The following is a 22452-nucleotide window of genomic DNA, read 5'->3' on the forward strand; positions in this document are numbered from 1 at the left end:
TCTTCCTTTGCATTAAATTAATGTAAAACTATTTTAAAAGAAGGTCCTGTAGTTGCATGTATACAGCTTATGTCTCACCTCTTTGCTGCTTTCAAACGTTGGGTCCATGTTGTCCATGGCTTTGTCAATAATGTGCAAAATCCCATTGGAAGCAATTATGTTCCCCTGCAAAAGTTTTCCTTTCCTCCTTCCTCCTTGAATTCTAATTCTTAATTGATAATCCTAAAATAAGGCAGGAAATAGATAATGAATTCTTTCTTACGGAATTGTAAGAAAGAGTATGCATGTTGAGTAATGTCTAACACACACTTTCATTGCTAACACCTGGGCTATTTAAGTCTGATGAGACCAGGGGTTGCTTCCAACACCTATCAAGGAAATGGAAAACACTCCTTTGACTTTGGATTAGGGCCATATTATTTTGTTCCAGGACGGCAAGGTGCAGAAGAGAAACAGGGATAGCAGACAGAACTGGCCTTGTGGTGAAGGGAGTGCATGTAATAGGGCTCTGATGGTTGCTACTAATAAATGTCTGCCAGGAAATGATTTAAAATGTGATTGTAGTAAATGGGTCAACTCCCATTATCTTAGGGGACTACAACCCATTTCCTTATATTATATGTATATTTAAAACAATAAAATGTTGCTGATTATGCACTGTACTGAAGTGTGCAGGAAGCTAACAGGCCTGGGACTGCAATGGTATTTTCCTGGTATAAATGGAATGCAGATTCTTTAAAAAATAACATAGATCTCTTTTCTCAGATGCTGCTAATCTAGTAGAAAAGGAGCGCCTGATTTCAGTCTAGTGTATAGAAAACCTATATATAGTTATATATAGTCCTAGAAATCTTTGAAACTGTGGGATCAAACTGCCCTGATGTTCTCTGGTATCAAATAAACTCATCCAGCGATGAGCCTTACTCCACTTTTTTTCATGATAATGGCCATGTGTATTTTATTTATATTGAAGACTTGTATTTGCTGCATTATTCAAAGGATGTCTAGGGATGCTGAGTGGAACGTGAGTCTGCAGTGCAGTCGGTGCTTCCTCTGTATAAGCAATACAAAAGGTCTTCCAACATCAGCTCCCAGTTTTCCCCCTGCCCCACTTCTTTTATTGTCCCTACCCTGACCTGCATGTCACGCTTGCAGATTTAAGATGACTTTATTTTAGAAAACATTTTTAGATCTGTCTGCCCTACCCATTCAGTGGTATTGCAATTCTAAAAACAACTTTTTGTTTTCACTGACTTTACTGAGAACTTTGCTGGTGAGGCCTTGGCTTCGCTTCAGCTCTCTGCAGTATGTGACCAGTGGCTGCAGCATTTCGTAATACAGCAGCTACCTGCAACCTGATGCCTCGCTGTTGAAAGACCTTTTGTACTCCTTGTCAAAGACTTAAACACGAAGAATAAACTTTGCTGATGTAGGCTAGAAGGTCACTTACCTTTTCTCCCTTTGATATCTCCCCTGACTTGCCAGTCAAAGTATATATTACACTAGTATTATTCAAACTACTGGTATTCAATTGACCAGCAATTACATGGAGTTTCACAAAGTACTGTGCTTTCTGTTTATTATTTAGAAGGTCCTTTATCTAGAAGAGCAGAAGGAGAGAGATTTATTTCAATACAGGCTTTATCTAAAAAACCCCCTCACTGTGAATGATCCTTTTTTTTCCCCCCTCCAACAGTTACATACTGAAATGACAATTTTCTTCTGAAATGAGATTATATGTTTTAACTGAGCAGAGCCTCTCTTGACTTCAGTTCAGGTTAGATCATACCCTTATGTCCCTGCATAAACAGTGAGGGTATCAAGAGATCTCCTGACTTCAGTGGAAGATGCTGAATGCTAAGTATCTGAAAATCTAGCCACCAGGCCACTTTTTAAGCCCTAAATAGAGATGTCAGAGTATCCTGAAAAGCATTGTCTTTTTTTTCTTAACTTGGCAGAATTTTTGAAAAGATTTTCATTTCCATCGCCAAACTTCATTTTTGGTGAAATAAATGAAAAATATTACCTTTCCCAAATGTGTTCTTTCCTACCACTCTCCCTGTTGTTTCACCCAGAATGTGAATATGCACAATTTGAAACAAGGTAAGAAAACAGTTTTAACCCTGTTTGGTCACTAAAAATGTTATATTTGATTTTTTTTCCTACTAAAAATATTATTTTTATCAGCCTTACTTAAAAGTTCACTTCAGACTTTCCTGCTGAAAATTCAGACCTTAATTCAGAGCCTGTCTCAACTAGGTAAAAAAAATGTTGAGTATACACATGTAAGACAATCCAAACAGTACTTGAAACATGACTGCATTCTACCTTGACTCAGAAAATCATTTTGCTTTCCTTTCAAGTAAGGAAAAGAGTCTCTGGCTCCTAGACTTCTATGGTGAGCCAGAAGTGTGCTAGAGCAAAAGGTTCTTCTGAATCTGTAGAATCAAAACCCTTTTTAACACAGGTCTGATTGCTGAAGGAGTTAAATCCCACTCATGCACAGCCCTCTCATGCACAGCCCTCTCTGTTTACTTACATTTGTATCTTTGAGCCCCTCGTTTGTTGGTACCAGCACGGTAAATGGTCCCAGACTACTCAGTGGCCACTCATAGACATTTTCTTATGGGGTGGGGGGAAAAAGATTAAATGAATATTAAAAACCTTTTGGAGACAGATGATTATTAAATATTAATTTAGGATTTTAAAATCTGGTGTTGAAAGGTGAGAAGCAGAGCAGATGCATAATCTAGGTGCACTTGCGTATTTGATATAGACTGAGGCAAAATATTCAGAATGTTTTTTGGTAATCCAGATTCCATAGCATGCTAACCAGGGTGATAGCCATGATAACAGGGCTTCTTTAGAGTTGTATTGGTGTCTTTATAGGGAAACAGGTTCCTACTTTAAATTAATTCAGTCTTTGTGGGGTGAGGGGAATGCTGATGATTACCTATTGGTAATGCAAGGATCAGCAAGCACATAGCTAATAATAAAAAATGATGCACTGCAAGGTAATTAAAGTTCATCTGCTACCCAGATGGTATTTCCATTTCCAAGACAGCAGTATAACAGCACTGGATTCTGTAGCTGAAGCCATTAAATATTTCTAATATTCAGCCCTTTTTTCAGAGGTTTAAAATTAGAACTAAAAACATTTTTATAGTTATAGGTATGATGTACTAGAGTATATATCTTAAAAATCAGCTTAATATACTGTCTTAAAATACACTGTGGAGTATTCTGCCATATATTCTACTTAGTTTTTGAAAGACATCAATATGGAGTGAATATATTATAAAATAACCTGTGCAGTTAATGTGTCTTTGTAGCTTTTGACTGATAAATCAAATGGTGCATTTATGTCCCAAACTTAATCAAACAATATAAAATTTGAATTGTTGTTAGCAAATGGTGGCACCCAGCATGTCAAGCACTTTTCAGACACATAAGAAGAACTATAGAGAAGCTGCAGACTAGTACTCAGTGGTGAAGCAAGGGATTTCTATTTTCACTGCTGAATATTAAGGTCACTGCCAGATATTGCCCTCAGCCAGCTATGTGGAATTCCTCTTCTTTTCTGGTCAGGAATTAATAATATTTATTTTAATTGCTGGGCTTAGCAAAAAAGAGCAAGCAAATGATATTAAACATGAAGGAAGTTTTCATATTTACAAATTAAACTAAAAAATGTCACTCAGTTCTAGCAGTGTTTGTTCAAAGCTCAGAATTGTGGGACTGCAACTAAGTTGATTGTGACAGTTCTGTTGTTTTCTTCACATGGTGACTGCAATAACTGCTAAAGGCTAGACTCATTTCTTTGGACATCTCAATTTTTTGGCATCCTGGGACAATTGCAAACTGATGTTTACATTGTCGGTGAGGATAGTGACTTAGCAAAACTGAAAGAATCCTTTAACATTTTTTCATACTTCTTCCCCTTCTAATAGGTAGTACACAAATAATTTGCCATCCATTTCCCAAGAGCAGCTCTGCAGTCCGTATAAATGCACAATCTGTTCTGATTTTCGAAGTCTTTGCCCTGCTATCAGCAATTCCTTCTAGTGTAACCATCCTTTTTGCTTACTCTACGTCTTTCTAGGCCATTTTCTCCTCTTACTCTCATGATATACTTCCAAACCTTAGATATACTGGGAATTTACAACTCATCTGCTTTGCAAAGGGCAGTTTCATCTTGATTAAACGGTTGTATTTTTTTTTTTTTTTGAATACCGAATTCCACTATAGTAAGTACTTGGATCTGCTTTGGAAAGGGATTGTATGTTATGATCTAATTTGAGAAGTTAGCTTTTTTCCCCCTCACCTCTTAACCTTCATCATTTTTATTTGAAACATATTATCAATAACCTGTACAATTAGATAATATACAGAACAGAGACAGCTGTTTTGCTGCTGTTGAGTATCATGGCATGGTGAATGTAAATTTACTAGTAGATAGTGAGGGGTAACATGAGTCAGTATCCAAAGTTACATACACAGATTTGCCAATGTGTGGCTGAAGAATTAGGTTCTCCATGCCTTAATACTTTTCTAAAATAACGATAATATAATAGGTCAGATTTCTGTTGGAAAACGCCAATGCACTGAGTTTGAAACACTCTTTTTGAAGGATCATGGACTATGTGGATTTATGTTGAATCCAAGTAAGGTTTCTGACAGAGCCCTGGAAGCTCTGCAGACCGTCATCCTGGTTCACACAGCTCTGCAGGATGTTTCAGATGCTTTGCTAGAAGATGCTTATGCTGTGAGCCCTGACTGGGGCTCCACCTTGGCTCTGCAGGTGATCTGGCAACCCTGAGCTACTCAGATGCTGTCGATGCACTCTGATGAGATCAGAAGAGAAGCTCCTGAGAGTGATCGAAACCACAGATGGGATCACCTTCTTCCCTTCGCTTCTCTCCTCTTTCCCGGTTCTGTCTTGGACCCTCCTCCTGGTTAGAACAATACCATTGCTGACAGCTGGGTATCAGGTAAGATGGACCTTGCTGGGAATCTTGAGGTTTTTGGTCTATTTCTGTGCATTGTTCTAGATCCACATCTCTGTTATCCAATGCAACAGTGATCGGGAGGGAGAGGAAGTGAGATGATCCAGATGAGGCAAAAACCACAGGTGATAAAAAATGATGTGCGAGTGGGGTTGTGGGAATGTATTTAGCACTTTTACTTAAAAGTTCTTGTAGATTGATTCACGCAGTGAGCAAAGGCTGCTTTGGGGAGCCAGAGTGTGTCCGTGGTGAATAGTGTGTGCTCTGTTTCATGCCTCTAAGCAGCACTGTCCTACAACTAGGGGTGCTGGGGGGCAGGGGATAGAGAGAGCATGATTAATCCACCCATCAAGAACTGACTCTGCTTTTATTCAGTTACTTACCCATTAGAGATAAGGCAGATGTCAGTTTGCCTTGCCACCGTCCTCCCACTTCAGCATTCAAGTCTCTAAGTCGTTCCATGATGTTCCCATAGCACACAAAGCCATTTCCGATGTAGCCCCCCTGGCAAGTGCACCTGTGAAGACACTGTCACCTCAGTTGTGTGCTGACACACAGTTGTGTGCTCTGCGGCATCAGCAAGGCTCAAGAGGGGTGGGGAAGAAATCATTGGTTGTCCATGTGTTTGACTCATACTTGTTATTAGGTGTTAGTTGGTATAAATGGTTGTTATTTTCAAAAAAAGTGGCCTGGACTAAAGTGAGCCTTATGTGAACCTGACTATTCATAGGAAGTAGTAGTTAGCACTTTCTAAAAATCCGGACTCATTCAAGTTGTCTTAAAGTGAGTGGCCATCAATGCCGTCTGCTTTTGCCAGTCTTGGCTCTGTTTGTTACACTTGTTAGAAATTCTGCTGCTGCTTGGCTGCGCCTGGGGGACTGGCTGGAGGAGTCGACTCTGTGATTTACTCATCCTCAGTGGCTAAAATTAAACTAGGCACTTGTCAACATGTAGCACACACAGAAAGAAACCCTAACTATGTTTAAAGGGATTAACAACTATACGGTAAGTGTATAGGTAGGACTGGAAAAGACTGAGGAACTGTCACTACTTCAGTTTACCTAGGAAGGGGAAGAGAATAATGTCTTTCTGGAGACAGAAATCCAACTTTCTGTGTCTCTTTGCTTCAGTCTTGTTTAAAAGAGGTTTGGTTTATGAAGCTATTAATTTCTAAATTGAAGGCAGAGCCAGGGTACAATTTAGAGTGGAATAGAAAAACGCAATAATGAAGGTTAGCTGAGGGAAGGCTATTTCTGCTTGGAAACCAAAGAACGCATGGTCTAATATGCAGTGTAATTCTGCACCAGCTGACGCTTTTTAGCTTCAGGGCAAGGCTGACTGTAATTAGTGTGCTGCAGCAATGTTATAGACAGTGTCAGCACTCATTCAGAAAAGATCTATATGGGAATAGACACAGGCACAATCTTGATTTTTCCAGGGCAGGGGGAGGGTTGCTGTGTTATACTGTTCACAAACCATAAATATGACCTCTTTGTCTACATAAGAGATTTATTCCTGTACAAATCATTTGATTATGGAGGAATCAGAAGTGATGACATGTGGGAGGTTAACAGTGCAACTGTATCTTTAATAAAAACACCAAAAACAAAAAAAAAGGGAAAGGAAGCAATGCTGGTTTGAGGGCTCTGCTACAGCTTTTTGTTTTAGAAGAGTCAAAAAAAAAAGAAGGAGGAAAAAAAAGAATTTAAAGTACGGGTGCAGCCAAAATACAGTAACAATGTCACAGGTATCACAACTAGAGCTTTGGAAAGACTTAATTTACTGTGCCCACATGTACCAATCAGTGCTTTTCTTTCTAAAGTTCCTCTTTGATAAGTGGATTCTCCTGAAATTGGGAGCTTTTCAGTATAGTTTTAGTTTTGTGAAATAGGTGTTTTTGGTTTGATTAGAATCCCACTCCTTTCCTTGGTGTTTTTTTTCCCCACATCAAGGTCATAGAATGAATGATATGCATGGAGTTTGGGTTGCTTTTTCCCCCCACAACCATAAATTTTTAGTTTTCCTATTCTGAAATTGTCAAAAATTCCTCAGCTGTTGAAAATTGAATTGCAACAGTGAAAAAGTGATAAATTAGGAAAGAAAGGTGCTGACTGATATTATCTGGAATTGTATTTTAATTTCTCAACTCATAAAAATTTGGATTTTGTTGTTGACTTCAGACAGGAATATTTTCCAATCTTAAATGTTTTGCACCTGGCTCTACTGTTATGCTGCTGTTACAAGGTGCATACAGCTTTTGAGTATTATAGCACGCTTCAGAAATGAACTAGGGTATATTCTAGATAAACTTCTTTGAAATGCACATTAGTTTATAAGAAAGTGGTGTTAGTATTTCACTGTAAAAGTAAGGTGCATGATGAAGCAAGAACAGATAACAGGAGTACTTTCCCAGGGGAACACTTTTTATCTTTAGATCTATATGACAAATAATTTGTTCCCAACTTATAATTAATGCTCTCCGTTGTCTTTCACATTCTAACCCTCAGCTCCTGAAAATCAACACTTCAAGCGCACCTCTTTAAACCCAGTACTAGCCATCACTGGACGATAGAAATATGTAATTCAAATTCTTTGGTTTAATATATTGTTCTTAAGTTTTGCATTAAACAGACTTTCCTTATAAGATCTGTGTAGCAAATTTATGTACAGGAAAAGATATTCTGCCACAGGTCTTGCTGCTTCTCATGTGCATGATTCATAGCTTTGAGGAATTTGCCTAGATGGGTATTTCTTTCACAGCCTGAGGGCCAGATTCCCTGGTTATATCTCTATTAATATACTGAAATGGGCCAAGGCCTGGGCTTGAGTGCTCTCCTATGTTAATTAATATTGATTAATTTTTAACATGCTGCCTAGCATATTTTTGGCCCCCACCAGCTAGTGCTCTCCCAAACAATGCCCAGGCACAGCCGAAGGGACAGTGTGTGCCAGGGACCATTGCCAATAGGCAGTTACTCTGTTTTGGAGGAGGAAGGGACTTCAGCTGTGAGCCAGACTGTGCTGCTTGACCTAAGGTCTTGGCCCTTTTTATTTACTAGTGTAGAAATGGCCTCTGAGAACTATAAAAGTAAAACTTTATAGGTATTAGCAAATGGTTTGATGAAATCTAAAACTGTGCTAACTGGTTGACACTAAACCTATTAAATTTTGTACAATTGTCCTCAATAAAGAAACTATTAATGATAACTTCAGGAGGTGTTCATCCACTGGATTTATTTTCATAGCCTATTTACTAGAGGAAAGAGGTAGAATCTGAGTGAAAGCTTTAACAAGGAAAAAGACTTACATAATTTGTCCTGGTGCAGTCATTGAGCATTTAGCTTTCTTATGGCAGGTGTTGTTAGTTTCACAGATGTCTGCCATGCTGCATCCTTTTCCAGGTACAAAGTTTGTGTAATGTTTTTTGCATTCACAATGGGACTAAATCAGAAGGATAGGAGAGGAGAGAGGAAAATTAGACTTATACAAATTGTAGATTTCAGCATTTTTTCTGGAACTAGCATTTAAAAACAGTGAACTTCAAAAACCTTAGTTAATCACATGGTGTCAGATACAAATATAAAGCTTATCCATATTTATTCAACTCCCTTCTAGGCTTTACCCCCTCAAGAAAATTACTGACTCTCCAATAAATCCCCTTCAGATAAAAGCCTTTAGATTCACTTCTGTGACCAGGGAACATTTCAAATCAGTGTGGATAGGTCAGATTTTTTATCTCTGTTCCCGCAGTCCTCTGCCTCCCAAAAGAAGTGTGAAAGCATATCATTAACTAGTGAGGCATTACAATGTCATCACTGAAGTGCATCAAGCGCTAGTTGCAAGCCACATGCAGACCACTGGGAGACACCTGAGTGGAGCAACTTATATGACTATGAACTCCAGGACAACCTTAGATGACTTCCTTTTCACTTTTTCAGGGTGGCCAGGCAAGACAGGCATAGTCTTCTGAAGTCACACTTTGTCAGTGGCGGAAGTTTTACAACATGGAAATCTGAGCCACTTCCCAACAGTGTTAATAATGTGTGGTCTTTATATGGCCCTTTTCATAGGTAGTCCTCAAAGACCCCGACTACTTTCCTAAATAGGCTAACTTTAGGCATATATCTGAGGTACCTGTGTAAGAAGCCTACTTGTCCTACAAACTCCCTGCAGTCAGAGGATGAATCAAACCTAAGTGGGAGAAGCTTCATTTCAGTGCCTCCATTTAGGGGAGATGAATTCTGGCAAAAAATATTCTATGAAAGGTATTATCATTCCTGTTTACAGAGGGGCATGCATGCATAGGGGTAAAGGGACTCTGGGTCATCAAAGGGCTTATGCCAAAGCTAGGAATAGGGCTTGGCCTTTCCAAGGCCTGTTTCAGTACTCTTGTGCCTTTGGCAGGGCTCCTTTTTAGAGAGAAAATATTATTAGGCTGTTGACACAGGAAATGTTCTGGGCTCCAGTTCAACACTAACCTTTCCTGGACCATCATATATGCAAATGGTAGACTGTGGAGGGCAATTTCCATATATTGCTTGGCAAGGGTCTATGGGTAAGCAGACTATACCGTCACCTCTGTAACCTTCTTTACAGGTACATTTGTGATGATTTGGTCCAAGGTAAGTGCAGTCAGCATTGGAATCGCAGACATTTTTGGAACAGGGATTGATAGCTTAGAAAAAGAAAAGGGGAGGAAGTAAGTGAATTATTACCCAAAGTTCTAAAATTGAGCACAAGGATATAGCAGAGCATCTCAATGACAAACAAAGCCTGGGTAGACTAAACTTCTCATAATAGCCAAGTCTGAGGTATTGCAGCAGCATGAAAACAGAAAGGGGGAATGTGTTTATATTAACATAGCAACCAACTGTTTGCTTTTATACAGAAATGATCCTTTAACTTGGGAAACTGAGTTATTAGCAGACTACAACATGTAATGTGCTCATTAGAGTATCACAACTATTTCCCTGTTTTCTGGTGGATTTTAACCAGAGAAGGTCAGGTAGGTGAGATGAAGTCGGTAAAAGCTTTAAGTGCATGTTAGATCAGTAGGAAAATATTTCTCAGTACAATAAGCCTTCACTGTTTTCTTTCCAGTGATTAAACAATATAATGTCACCTGTTAAGCTGTATGGAAAATTGGCCAGCAAATACTTCAGCCATGTCTTCTACACTTTCACAGTTTCAGGACCAGACTAGAAGCTCACTAGTCATTTCCATGAGCCATTTTCTTCAAGGCAATGGCATTGTTTGTTCTTGTTCAGAATCCAGCAGTGCCTGGAGAGCATCTTCACGCTTTTTTGTCCAGTATAGAATATGGTCAATCACACATTGCAGCTGGAAGGTGGCAGGCCTAGGACTCCCCTGAAAGGTGATGGTGCTCACTGTTTTCATTTCTCCTTTTCTTCCCCTTCAGCTGGGACTGAGAGAGTTGACAACTCTCAGCTTAGCTCTTTACAGAATCACAGAACGTTTGTGGTCAGAAGGGACCTCTGGAGATCATCTAGTTCAACCACCCTGCTCAAGCAGGGTCACCTACAGCACATTGCCCAGGATTCTGTCCAGAAGGCTTTTGAATATCTCCAAGGAAGAAGACCCCACAAGCTCTCTGTGCAGCCTGTTCCAGTGCTCAGTCACCCGTACGGTAAAGAAGTTTTTCTCATGTTCAGATGGAAGTTCCTGTGTTTCAGTTTATGCCTATTGCCTCTTGTCCTGTCACTGGGCACCACTGAAAGGAGTCTGGCCCCATCCTCTCTACACCCTCCCTTCAGATACTTGCACTCATTTATAAGATTTCCCCCTCAGTCTTCTCTTCTCCAGGCTGAAGAGTCCCAGCTCTCTCAGCCTTTCCTCATATAAGAGATGCTCCAGTCCCTTCATCATCTTAGTAGTCCTTCACTGGACTTGCTTGAGTAGCTCCACGTCTCTCTTGTACTGGGGAGCCCTGAACTGGACACAGTACTCCCGATGCAGCCTCACCAGGACTGAGTAGAGGGGGAGGATTACCTCCCTCGATCTGCTGGCAATGCTCTTCTTGATGCAACCCAGGATATCACTGGCCTTCTTGGCCACAAGGCACATTGCTGTCTCACCTCCTCTTGCCTTCTCTTCTGGTCCGGTGCAAAAACACACACATGTACATTCCCTCATATGCTCAAATCAAGAACAAGCAACACCACTGTTGAGTCTGGGGCAGCCACTGCTCTCCTGACTTATGTACTTAATTGTGCTGGAGCTGCTTCTCTGCTTACCAGCTGGCCAAAAGTAAAAGAGACTGCTTTAAGCCACAGGTGACACCTGTGGCTTAAAGGCACTAGGACAGAGGAACAGCATTCATACATGCTGCATCAATCCAAAGCTGAGAGAGGGCAATTACTAACATCCTTTTTATCTGTGGGTCACTGCAGTTTCTTTGTGGATCACTGTCCATGTGGCCTACTTGAAGGACCTCAAGCCTCCCCCACAAGTGGCTTTCTGGCCCCTGATGTCCTGCTCTTGAGTCCTCTTTAATCCTACTCAGAGGGGATGGCACCACAGTTAGGACCAGGAGAATTTACTGTACAATGTAAATATTCCCAGACAGGATAAGAAGTATTTCCAGCGTGATTCAAGATAGAATTTGCTAGATAGAGTTTTCAGCATTGGATACAACCAGATTCTTTGTTGCAATTGGTCTAGAAAGAGGAAGAGGAGCAGGTGCTGTTTGACATAGTTTAAGTACAGCAAAGAAAATGTAGCTTCTTGTAACATGGTCAATTTCAGCATTCAATAGCAAGCTGAGGCGTGGAGTCAACAGCTTTGCTGAAGACTCTTACCTCTAGCTGAGGTGTTATTAACTCTAATTCATGAAAAATAGGAAAGACTACAATGAACTTTACTTGACTGTAGGGCTTATGTTTAGTGGTGAAGCTAAGCCACCACATGATAGACACCCTTTGTTACTATCGTTGATTTTTATGGAAGCAACCTATGTGGTCACACTTTAGAAAGTAGACTGACCTGATGGGAGTGGATTTGTAAGAACAGCACTTTGGGCTGATGACCTAGTATCCACGCTATGCACTTCAGGGGATTTGAGTACCCTTACTTCGGTTGTATGGACTGAAGCCTGCTAGCAGCTGGACTGATGTGCTTCTGGAGCACCTTTTAGAGTTTAGTTTCATCCAGAAGGAATCTGGTTTGTGCACTCTGAGACTGCTCTGGGATATGAACCAAAGAAAAGATAATTTGGGACAATAGTGAGATTTGTTTCAAAAGTGTACTCCTGATCTGAACTAAAATACTAATGGAGATGTATCCTATGAACTCAATGGACATCAACACTACTTACGTTCACATTGTTTGCCATCCCCGTGGTAACTGGGCAGACATGTACATTCCAGCCTTGTTCCATCTTCAGGAGAAGCAGAGCATCTGGAGTTTGCAGGGCACTGTAAGGCCTTGCATTCAGCTATTGCTGAGGGACAGAGGGCAACAGGTTAAGCTTTGTCTGCATACTGTGCTAGGAGATACTGCATTCTGCAGTTTACCGGTTCAAAGTACCTCTGATGTAGGGACTGCTGGTCCTATTGCTTCAGTCATTATTCTGGTGATGGAAGTGGTGATGATGGTTATGGAACTTCCCATACAGGGTTTGAGGCTGGGTGTAAGTTTGGTTGCTCTAGAGTATCTAATGTTAGACTAAATTTATGTTCATCCTCACCAATTCTAATGGCATCAGTGCTGTTGAACATGTCTTATATAGAAAACAGTATACTTACGCTGATCACAGCTGAGCCCTTGGTATCCAGACAAGCATGTACATCTTCCATCCCCTGTAATTCCACTGCTGCATACTCCATGAACACAGTTGCAAACTATGTAGAAACATGGATTGGCTTTACTAAATAATAGCAGTGTTTGGAAAGAGATATTTAGTGGTTACACAAGGAAAATAATGTCCTGGCCAACACCTGTGAAATATTACAAAGTGCAATTTTCAAAACCAAGCTTTGATATGAGTTCCTGAATTTATGACTTCCATTAACGAGAAGATCAATTCTTACAGCTGTATGCAACAGTAAATAACAGATACTGATTTTCGCAGACTGATAATAACCTGAGGACCCCAAAATCTTCAGGTTTAATATGTGGACCTATGCTTTAAACATCAAACTAACTAGCAAGTGCACTTGCTAATACCATAAAACTTGCAAAATTTAATACAGTCTTGAGCCACAATTGAATATAACATATAACATAAGCCATTCTCAAAACTGCTAACAAATAGATAATAAATTGCTCTTTTTTGCTTTAGTTCTATTTACCTCAAAAAGATGTGAGTTCTGTGATTTTTTTTTTAAACAGAATTCAATTAATTAAAGGGTAGTCACTGTATAGGTCTAGGTCTGAAGCAGGGTTTATTTGGTCCTGTTAGTTCCTACATTCTGTCATTTCTGCATACAAATCTCATGACTGTATTCAGAGCCTAGGCAACTATGAGACTCCTTTAAAAACGATTTTCAAAGTCTTATGTATACTTAACAGCTTTATAATAGAACTGTTTCAATTAGGGTAATGATGTTTTTTAAAGAGGCCCTGAAGAGTTACACTAGGAAAAGCCTATAGTGTGTGCACTGTTATATTGGTGACTTCATGTTTAAGCAGTAGTGACATAGCTTATCTGCTTACCTTTACAAACATATGCTGTGTTCATGCAAAGCACCTACATTAAATCATCAGTAATATTTTACCTGTGTCAGTAGTCCTAGTATGAACAACAGCAATGTCAAAGGTATTGCTGAAAAACAGCTTGTAAAAAATGCACAGTCTGTGCAGGTACTTGAAGAACTTGGAATAGCTCAAATATCTGAAGATTGAAGTGTAAAATGATCCTTAAATTAATATGCAGTTGAATCCTTCAGTAGCTGCGCAGAAAGTAATTACATTAACAATATTGAATTGATTAACAAAAATAGCTGTTGGCTCAGTTGCATTTATGTGTATCAACACTGGCATCCAGTGGACAGCTGCTGGAAAAAAGGTCCTTTGAATCAGCAGTGGCGTAGGATTAATGTTGAAAAGCCAGCACAGGTTATTTAAAGTAGGGCCATTCATGACTCTTTTTAGGAGTAACTTTCTGTGGGCCTTGAGGGAACTTGGACATAAAGAGCTATTACCATTTAAGAAAGAGACCTTTCTTAATATTTTTTGCAGGCAGTTTTCTGAATCTGTTTGTTTAACACTCAGAACTAGTCAGGAAGGAAAGTAAAATACAAAAAATCACGAAGAAATGGACAACATAAAATATTATGCTATTATGATTATCTTCAATAGTGCACATAGTTCTGATCCCTCCTTCAAACTATGTTCCCTTTCTCCTAATTGAAGCAGGGGCAACCAAGGAAATGATCAGCCAGTCAGAAAAAAAAAACATCCCTAAACCAAACCACCTTTTTCACATGCTTGATTGAATTATGGAACTCCTTGCACTGCATGTTGTGGAGACTGAAAACAGAACTGGATTCAGAGGCAAAGTAGATAATTTATGGAGCACAGGTCCAGTAGGAGCCATTAAATGACTTGGCTATAACCTCTGGCTTCATCTACTCTTTCCCTAGATATCAACTACTGGCTTCCAGTAGATGGTATATGAAGCTTATAGGACTTTTGGCCAGACTGAGAATGGCCTTTTGTTGAGTCACACATACTGATTTCAATACCACATGAGTACTGCATGACGTAATACAGATGTTCCAGTTAGGAGACCTATTTAAAAACCATACAAAAAAGCTCTAAATCACTCTAAGTTACGTATTCTATAAGATATACATTTGATAAGTTCCTACTCAATATTTTAGGTGCCATAATCATCTCCTGTATTTAGAACAGGTAACTGGAAAGCTATCATTTCGAATGATAACTGGATAACATGGAAAGCCTCTGATGGAGGCATACTTGGAATTATCATAAGGTGACAAAAATGATTCTAATCCCTAATTTATTTGACTGTCAACTAAAACAAAGATATTAAAGATAAGATGTTTTTGTAACACTTCCCTGAGAGTGTTGTATGTACAATTCTGAGATGAATCCAGCCACTTTGTGAATAAGGCATTGAGCAGCTGTGTATTTTTTTTCCCTCTCTTGTGTTTTTAGAAGCAGATAGCAGCTCTTACTGGGAAACTCAGATCCTCTACCCGTTCCACTATTATCTCATAGCATCTAAAAAGAGCTTTCATTCACCCCGTTTTCCTCCACTTCAATAAAGAAAGCTCAGACTTTACCCGATGTGCAGTGAGGGCCAAATAAATGATCTTCAGCACATTTTTCACAGGCTGTCCCACCAAATCCTTCCTGTTAATTACAGAAAGGAAATCAAACCATAAATCTCTCATCTATGTCTATATAGATAGATACACAGACAGCAGCCTGAAAACATCTTTCGCTACAAAAAAAAAAAATTCTTACAATGTGAAAGGATCAGTTAGCTAATCAGAAATGACTACTGCAATACCAGAAAACATTAACTAAAGTATTTGAATGATTTTTTCCTCTCTGAGTTTTTTTTCTTTTAAATTTTAGCTCTTATACTTCAAGTCAAACCAGATGCTCTGAACATCAAGTTAACAGTAAAGAACAGTAATCAAGCCTAATGCCCAAAGCTTTATTGTAATTGTTAGATTGTATTTTCTGACTATTTGTCATTCTCCATCTCTTTTTCACATGTCTGCAGAAGGAGTGCTTTTGATGTAATGGAAAGATTAACCAGTAGAGGAGGAAGTAGACCAGATTCATTTGATTTTTTTTTTTTTCTGATCTTTTCGACTGAAGTTATTAAGCACTGCACATAGTGCTTTCATCAAAGGAACATTATACTGAGCATATAGTCTTAAGTATAAGTCCTTTCTAATTAGGGCAAGGACTCATAAGTAATAGTACATGCTAAAGAATAAGGACTCAAAGCACCTGTTTCAAGAAGACAGGATGGAAGAGCCCTCAAATAATATTGCCTGAACATGCTCAACTCAGAAATAAGTGTGAAGTTTAGTACAAACCAAGCAAATAACTCCAAGCAGATCACCCCTGTTGTTTCTGAAATACTCTCCTTTAATGCATTGATGCAGAATAATATGTATTATTTCTTAGCAGAGCTCATATGCTTTTTTTTGGGTTTTTTTTTCCTAAAAAGAAAGGACCTACCTGACAGGTGCATGTTCCATCCCCATTTATACCCTGAGAGCAGACTCCTCTTTTGTTGCATGGTGATGCAGCTCCTCCTGGACATGCTAGAAATGGCAATGTTTAAGCAATTAGCTAGCTTATTCTGACCCTTATGCTTGCACTTGTTCAGCAGTGGTGAAGGCCTCAGAGGCTGTAGGGGTTCAGGTCAGACAAGGAGCTCAAATGATAGCTACTATTTTGGAACTGCTTGAATATCTTTGCGATAATATTGGCTTCACTGAGGACATCACCTCTCTCTTGTATTTCAGCTTAACATAGTTACTATAATCAAAGGATTGCACAGAAAATAATTTTCTTATTCTGAAGTACTGTGTTGATTTTTCCACACTGATCCACCTCTTTCTGCACATGCTTTAAAAAGTTAGCTTTTTCTGATAGAAGTGGAGTTTGCCTGACCATTTATTCTGTACACAAATACAGCTATAACTGAAAATTTGCTGTCAAAATTATTTCTCATACTAAGTTAGAGTTTAAATAAAATTCTTTCCTCTTCCTCACAAATTGCATTTGCTTTACGTGGAAAGTTTTTCATGTCCCTCATGGCTCCCATAAGACTGTAATATTGATATCTGATTCAAATCCTCTTGGAGATTGAATTTTGGGTATCTCAGGACCCAGTTCTCTCCTGTGGGCTGTGGTGGCTAGTAAAACTTGTGTGCTAAAGATGTACTATTCTCTTCAGGTCATCTGAAGCTAAAACTGTGATTACAGCTGTGGTGCACCATGTGAGACAGTCTGATCACAAACTCCAACCAACACAAGAGAATAAGAAACAATGATTACATTTTAAAATCAAAATAATTTAATTTTTGGCCGAGATTTTCCAATATTCAAATTTTTACTAAAAGATTGTGTATAGAAAATGCATATTGCAGTGATTTTTAGTCAAATTGTTCTGTCAGATATTTTTTCCCCCGTAAGAATATCCTTGTTTTTTATAGCTTTGCAGCCTGTCTGTGGAAACTATTAACTCCCTCACATAAGCTCTTTCTTCCCATAAACTATCAGCCTAATTGGAGTATCCATTTAAGTAGCATAATCCTGATGCAGGTGGTATCTGAACGTAGCAAACGCCTACTGCCCTCATAGCTCCTCCATTGTACCTTGCTGGTAGATTTATTGGTAATTAAGAGTCTTGATTTGTTCTATGTTGGTTGAAATTCTTCCTCCTGTTGGGAGGGGCAGCACTAGATTTATGGTCCTATTGAGTAACTTAATCCAGATTCCGAGTTTTTAAGTGATATGGAAGTTTTCATGAAAGTGAATTTAATTTGGGTAGAGTGATGAACAAGTAAGTGAATGTGTGTATTTTTATATATATATATATAATATATAATATATGTATATATATTTTATATATATATACATACACACACCTAACTTTAGCAAGGATTTGGCTTTATACTAATGTATCAATATTTCTCAATTTATCCCTTAATGATAAGTCCGTGAGGTCTGTTGGATCTGAGTAAGTTTCTTCTGTAAAAATCAAACTATTTATAGATGAAACTTCAGTTTACTTCATGCATGCTGAAATAAGGCAGTTTATTAAGATTTGAGATGAAATAATTAGAAATTAGGCAAAGTAATAAATATATATTTCTGATCTAGACAGTAGGTTTCAGTGAATCTTATTATCTGGGTATTATGTCATAGTTCTGTCTCATTCTTAGGACTGACAGACACAAACTGTTCAATTGTTGCTATGGATGAAAAGAAGTTTGTTTCAGTGAACTGATGCTTTTATTAAATGTGTACAAATAAGGAAAACATGAGAAAACTCAGTTGACAGTATAAATACAAAGAAAGGATACTTTAAAAATTGCTTACAAAACAATTTGTTGCTTTTGATATTCATTAGGCTTCCCCTTGTCTTCACTACCTCTTGTTACTTGTTTTGGTAGCACTGCTGAGGGACAGCTTTATCTTTATCAGAAATTTAGCAAATTACCATATTGTTTTACAAGTTTAGTCAGGCAGATAAAGCACTTGTTCTTGGTCACTCCTCTGCAGGAGGCAGCGCTTGGGACTCCACTCCTGGATGTCGGTAGGACACTACCGCAATGCTGGCATGGTCATCTGGGCAGAATACCAGTATTTAGAAGAGTCAAGCTCTTTGTTTTTGTTTAGGATGTTTTTCAAAAAATAGTAAAAAAAGATGTTTTCTGCTCAGTTCTTACAGGCATAGTAGTTTGGAGGCCAAATTTTTATACCTACCCCAAAAGAGTTTAAATACATCAGTTTCTTTGCCTCATAGAGTTTATTCCAGAAGTATTTTCAAAGTGCAACCTTTTTTCAGATTACTTATCTTCACCTGACTCCCAGCAGACTGACATGGTGGGTAGAATTTTTAAAAAAGAGATATTTTGAATGATATAATTTGATACAATTTGGTTTACTGCCTTTTCTCCTAGCCTTTCCTTTTCTATTCACTTTGTTCTTATTTATTCTTACAGCACTTTTCCCTCAGTTGCCCATACTGTGCACCTCTCAGCTTGCACCCAGGCTTTTTTTTATGACCATCCTAATATTTGCTTGGGGAGGAACCTAAGCAGGGGTAGAGACTAGCTCCTACAGAGGCCCATACATTACGTGTGCTGTACACATGAGCTCCTTCAGCTTTAGCATCTTTGTTTGGTTGATATGGAGAATATGAAAAAAGATTGTCCCTACGAAGCATCTGTGTCTTCAAACCAAATAAAACGCCTACCTGCAGATCATTTGGACTGGCGGCTCCTCTTGTCAGTTTGGTTGTGTTGGTGCTGCTTTGGACAATGCAGATAGATGCTGAAAGTGTTAAAAGGCTGTGCTCTTTTTCCCTTGGGGGAGTTTTTTGGGACTTTGCCCTTTCCTGCCCCTGGGTATAAGCGCCTGTGTGGGGTGGCCAGCTCCCTGGTGGAAGTGGGGCAAAAATGCCAGGCCGCTGGGTGGGTAGGCAGCAGGTGGGGTACATGGGGGAAGCTTACCGGCAGACAGATGTGACCCTCTTGGCTGCTAAGGTTTCCTGGAGAACTAGAACAAGTGTGCTACAAAATATATTCGATTTATGGACTTGGAAATTTGCACTCCCGGCCTTGCTATGTCTGACATGGGCCCGGGGTGGGTAAGCTCAGGCTGGTGACAAAGAGGGTCTGTGTGCAGGAAGAGGGAGGTGGTTTGTGCTCTGGCAATGCCTGAGGGAAGTGTGTGGAGAGGCTGGAGAAGCGAGCAGGAGCTGGGGCTCTGCAGGCCAGTGTGTAGGGCACCTGCAAAGCCATGAGGCAAGGGCAAGCCCTCGCCTGAGAAAGGCTGATTTCCCGGGTCCCTAGGCTGGGCTGCGTGGCCGCTCCCTTCCAGGGCAACGAGGGCAGCTCAGGGAGCTCACGGGAAGGGAAGGGAAGGGAAGGATGCTTCCTTCATTCGCACACGTATTTCAGCACACGCTATCATTTAAGGAAGTTGGAGCGCTATTTAAGACCTTATTTTGTCATTGCCATGAGATGCTAAAAGTGAAGCATACTGCAAGTCAGGGATTTTTTCTCTGGTCTCCGGAAGGACTGGCTTTCCTCTGAACATTTCAAGGCATGCTGTTTGCTCTTAGGGAGATTGTGATAATGAAAAGAGCTGTTATCTTCCTCTAAGTGACAGCAGGAACAATGCTGAGACCTCGATTCTCAGAAGCTTTGTTTTTTAGGGCCAGGAAGCTTATTAGAAGGAAAAGGGGGCCTGCTTGCTTTCACAGCCTTCCGCAGGGGCGTAGGCAAGGCTGGGGTCCGGCTGGGTGGTGAACTCTTTCGCTCTCTAGAAACACTGAGAGCGCACTGCATGGCCTCGCAGAGCACCCTGAGGCTGGCAGTAATAATCAGGTGTAGCACTGCCTTTCTACTGCTGACACTTAGGCTACAGTTTGACGGAAAAATGGTGAATAATCACAAAAGTAGCTATCTTCAGAGGAACACAGAACCACATACCACATACTCGGCTATTTTCCTATGGAACTAGCATTAAGTTGGATTTTCACGATTTTGCTTTAGTAAGTCAATGAGTGTTATTCAAATCATAGTTTGGGCCAAGCTAGAATTATTTTTAACTACTTCACAGATAAAAGGGCTTCACAGATATTGAACCAGACCTTGACTCCTTTAACTAAAGAAGGAAATGCTCTGCCTCGGCAGAGAAACCTCATCAGTATTTTGATGCCCACTTCAGTAGCCTGAAGTACTCAAGGAGATGCTGAAAGGCTTTTCCTGAGGCAGGGGCAACTGGAGAAAAGGCGCTCCCAATTATTGCTGCTTGAGAAATGGCCTTTAGCATTTTCTGGCTTTTTAAAAATTTGGAGGGAAGAATTGTTTCAAGGGGAACTGAAAGAAAAGACCACTTTAAGTCAAAAAGTAAAGAAATAAAACAATTTAGAAATAATTATGATTCAGAAGAGAGCATTTGTGATCTAAATGGAAACATTTTAATTTACAGGTTGAAACCTTTAATTTTTAAAAATAAATTATAGGGATCCTTACAAATGAAAAGTCATTTTGTAGCCATTGACTGAAACAAATTGATTTGAAAATCTCAAAACCAAGGGGGGATTTGCTCAGTTATTGGATTTTTTTTGCATGAATTTGTTTTTTTAGAAGAATCTCTGAACATGTGTTTTTCTCCAAATCATCTCAGTTTTGGCTGAAGACTGCTCTCTGTTTCTAATCCTATAATAAACTCTGAGGAGCAAACTTCTCATGGAAATGGTTTCTGAAAAAAAGAAGACTCACTGCTGTACTTCCATTCAAATTCTGTCAAAAAGGAGCTTACCCATACAGTCTGGGCCCCAGTGTCCCTGACAGCACTCAGGTTGTTCAAATTCCTTCATACAAAGATGCCGACATCCAGGAAAAGAAAGAGTGTGTGTTTTAATTTCTAGATAATACCTGAGGAAAAGAAGTTGGAGCTGCTTTAAAGTACTTAAAAGCCTCCTGTGGGGATGAATGAAATTCTTAACTGTCTCTTTTTCTTTCAGCATCAGAGAAGAGCACTTTAAACGTAGTCTTATTCATCTGACACTTTTTTGCTTCATTAGAACATACATTATGTAGCAAGGTCTAAAAAGATCCTTGGAGCCATGTCTTTGCATAATATATTTATCCTTTTTAACTACTGCAATCTACATACAACAGTTTTCTGTAAGTTTTGATTTGAAATTGCATTTTAAAAAGTTAGTAAATATCAAGGTTTTTTTTAAAAGCTAAGTAAGCTTAAAATAGGTATTTACATTTACCCCCCAAACATCCAAAACCCAATAGGTATTTACATTTACCCCCTTTTTTTTTGCTCTGTAAATCAGAGAAGATTTCAGTTTTGTTTTGTTTTGAGAAATATATTCCCGTCCTTTCTGTCTCCCCAATCTATTATTTGTAAATTTATATTATTCATATCAAGTAATTTCAGAATAAATAAGAGAGTCATTTTATGATATCAGTCAAAAAGAAAATTTCATAGGCAATCAGTACCAGGGTTCATCATCATCTTTATATCATTTGCTGATTAACCTGAGCATAAACTACTCTAAGTGAAACTTGAATTCTGGAGCTGGTGAAGCCAATGGTAAACATTTGTGAAGAAAATTGCATAGAATAGATCATTTCTAATACAAATTAATGTTCTCTAATCCATGGAGAATAATACTTGTGGTGAAAAGCTTTGACAGAACTAACTACCTGCAGTCTGGCATCCCAGTCCCATTGGTAATTTTGGTGTATCCAGCAGGGCACCGGGTTTCGAAGTTTAAAGAGCAAGGCAGACATTCAGTTTTCATTCGAATGAGCAGCTTTTGATCACATTGCTTCTTCATCTGTAATAGGAAAAGATTAGTCAGAAAGAAGAAAAAAGCTTTCGGAGTTGACCTAACTCTGCCCCCAGTGGCATTGCTGAAAAATGTCAAGCTTAACTCAGTTTTATTCTCACTCATAGCAGTAAACTCTTGTTCAGCAGTTTCAAACCCCTGCTCTGGGGCTAAATAGACTGCATATTAGGTCTTTACAGTGGGCTTCTCTGCACAAAATACTTTCAAACACTGTAGGATAAGCCCTTCTAAGTGTCATATTTCTATTAAGAATGCTTTATCAGCAAATGCTAAGTTCAGCGTACTTAAAACGCTGGGTTACCAAGACAGCATCAGCCTCTTGAGCATTAATTCTGAAACTGGTTTACAATCACAAAGCAGGTGGAGAAAGACAAGTGCCAGCAAGTA

The 22452-nt window shown here is 39.2% G+C and overlaps 1 protein-coding gene across 1 annotated transcript in view; it reads right to left on the bottom strand.

Moving 5' to 3' along the window:
* The window catches only part of STAB2 (stabilin 2), a 94509-nt gene that overhangs the window by 67926 nt on the left and 4131 nt on the right, over positions 1-22452 (bottom strand). Inside the window, exons 2-13 of the mRNA XM_026117928.2 lie at positions 21920-22053; positions 21018-21133; positions 16191-16276; positions 15275-15344; positions 12770-12865; positions 12340-12465; positions 9485-9681; positions 8314-8447; positions 5390-5523; positions 2540-2622; positions 1451-1600; positions 79-222 (exon numbers count right to left, since the gene is read on the bottom strand). Coding sequence (XP_025973713.2) covers positions 79-222; positions 1451-1600; positions 2540-2622; positions 5390-5523; positions 8314-8447; positions 9485-9681; positions 12340-12465; positions 12770-12865; positions 15275-15344; positions 16191-16276; positions 21018-21133; positions 21920-22053 — 1470 coding nt within the window. The remainder of the gene's footprint in view (positions 1-78; positions 223-1450; positions 1601-2539; positions 2623-5389; positions 5524-8313; positions 8448-9484; positions 9682-12339; positions 12466-12769; positions 12866-15274; positions 15345-16190; positions 16277-21017; positions 21134-21919; positions 22054-22452) is intronic.

Source organism: Dromaius novaehollandiae, chromosome 1 (assembly GCF_036370855.1).
Source record: "Dromaius novaehollandiae isolate bDroNov1 chromosome 1, bDroNov1.hap1, whole genome shotgun sequence".
NCBI lineage: Eukaryota > Metazoa > Chordata > Aves > Casuariiformes > Dromaiidae > Dromaius > Dromaius novaehollandiae.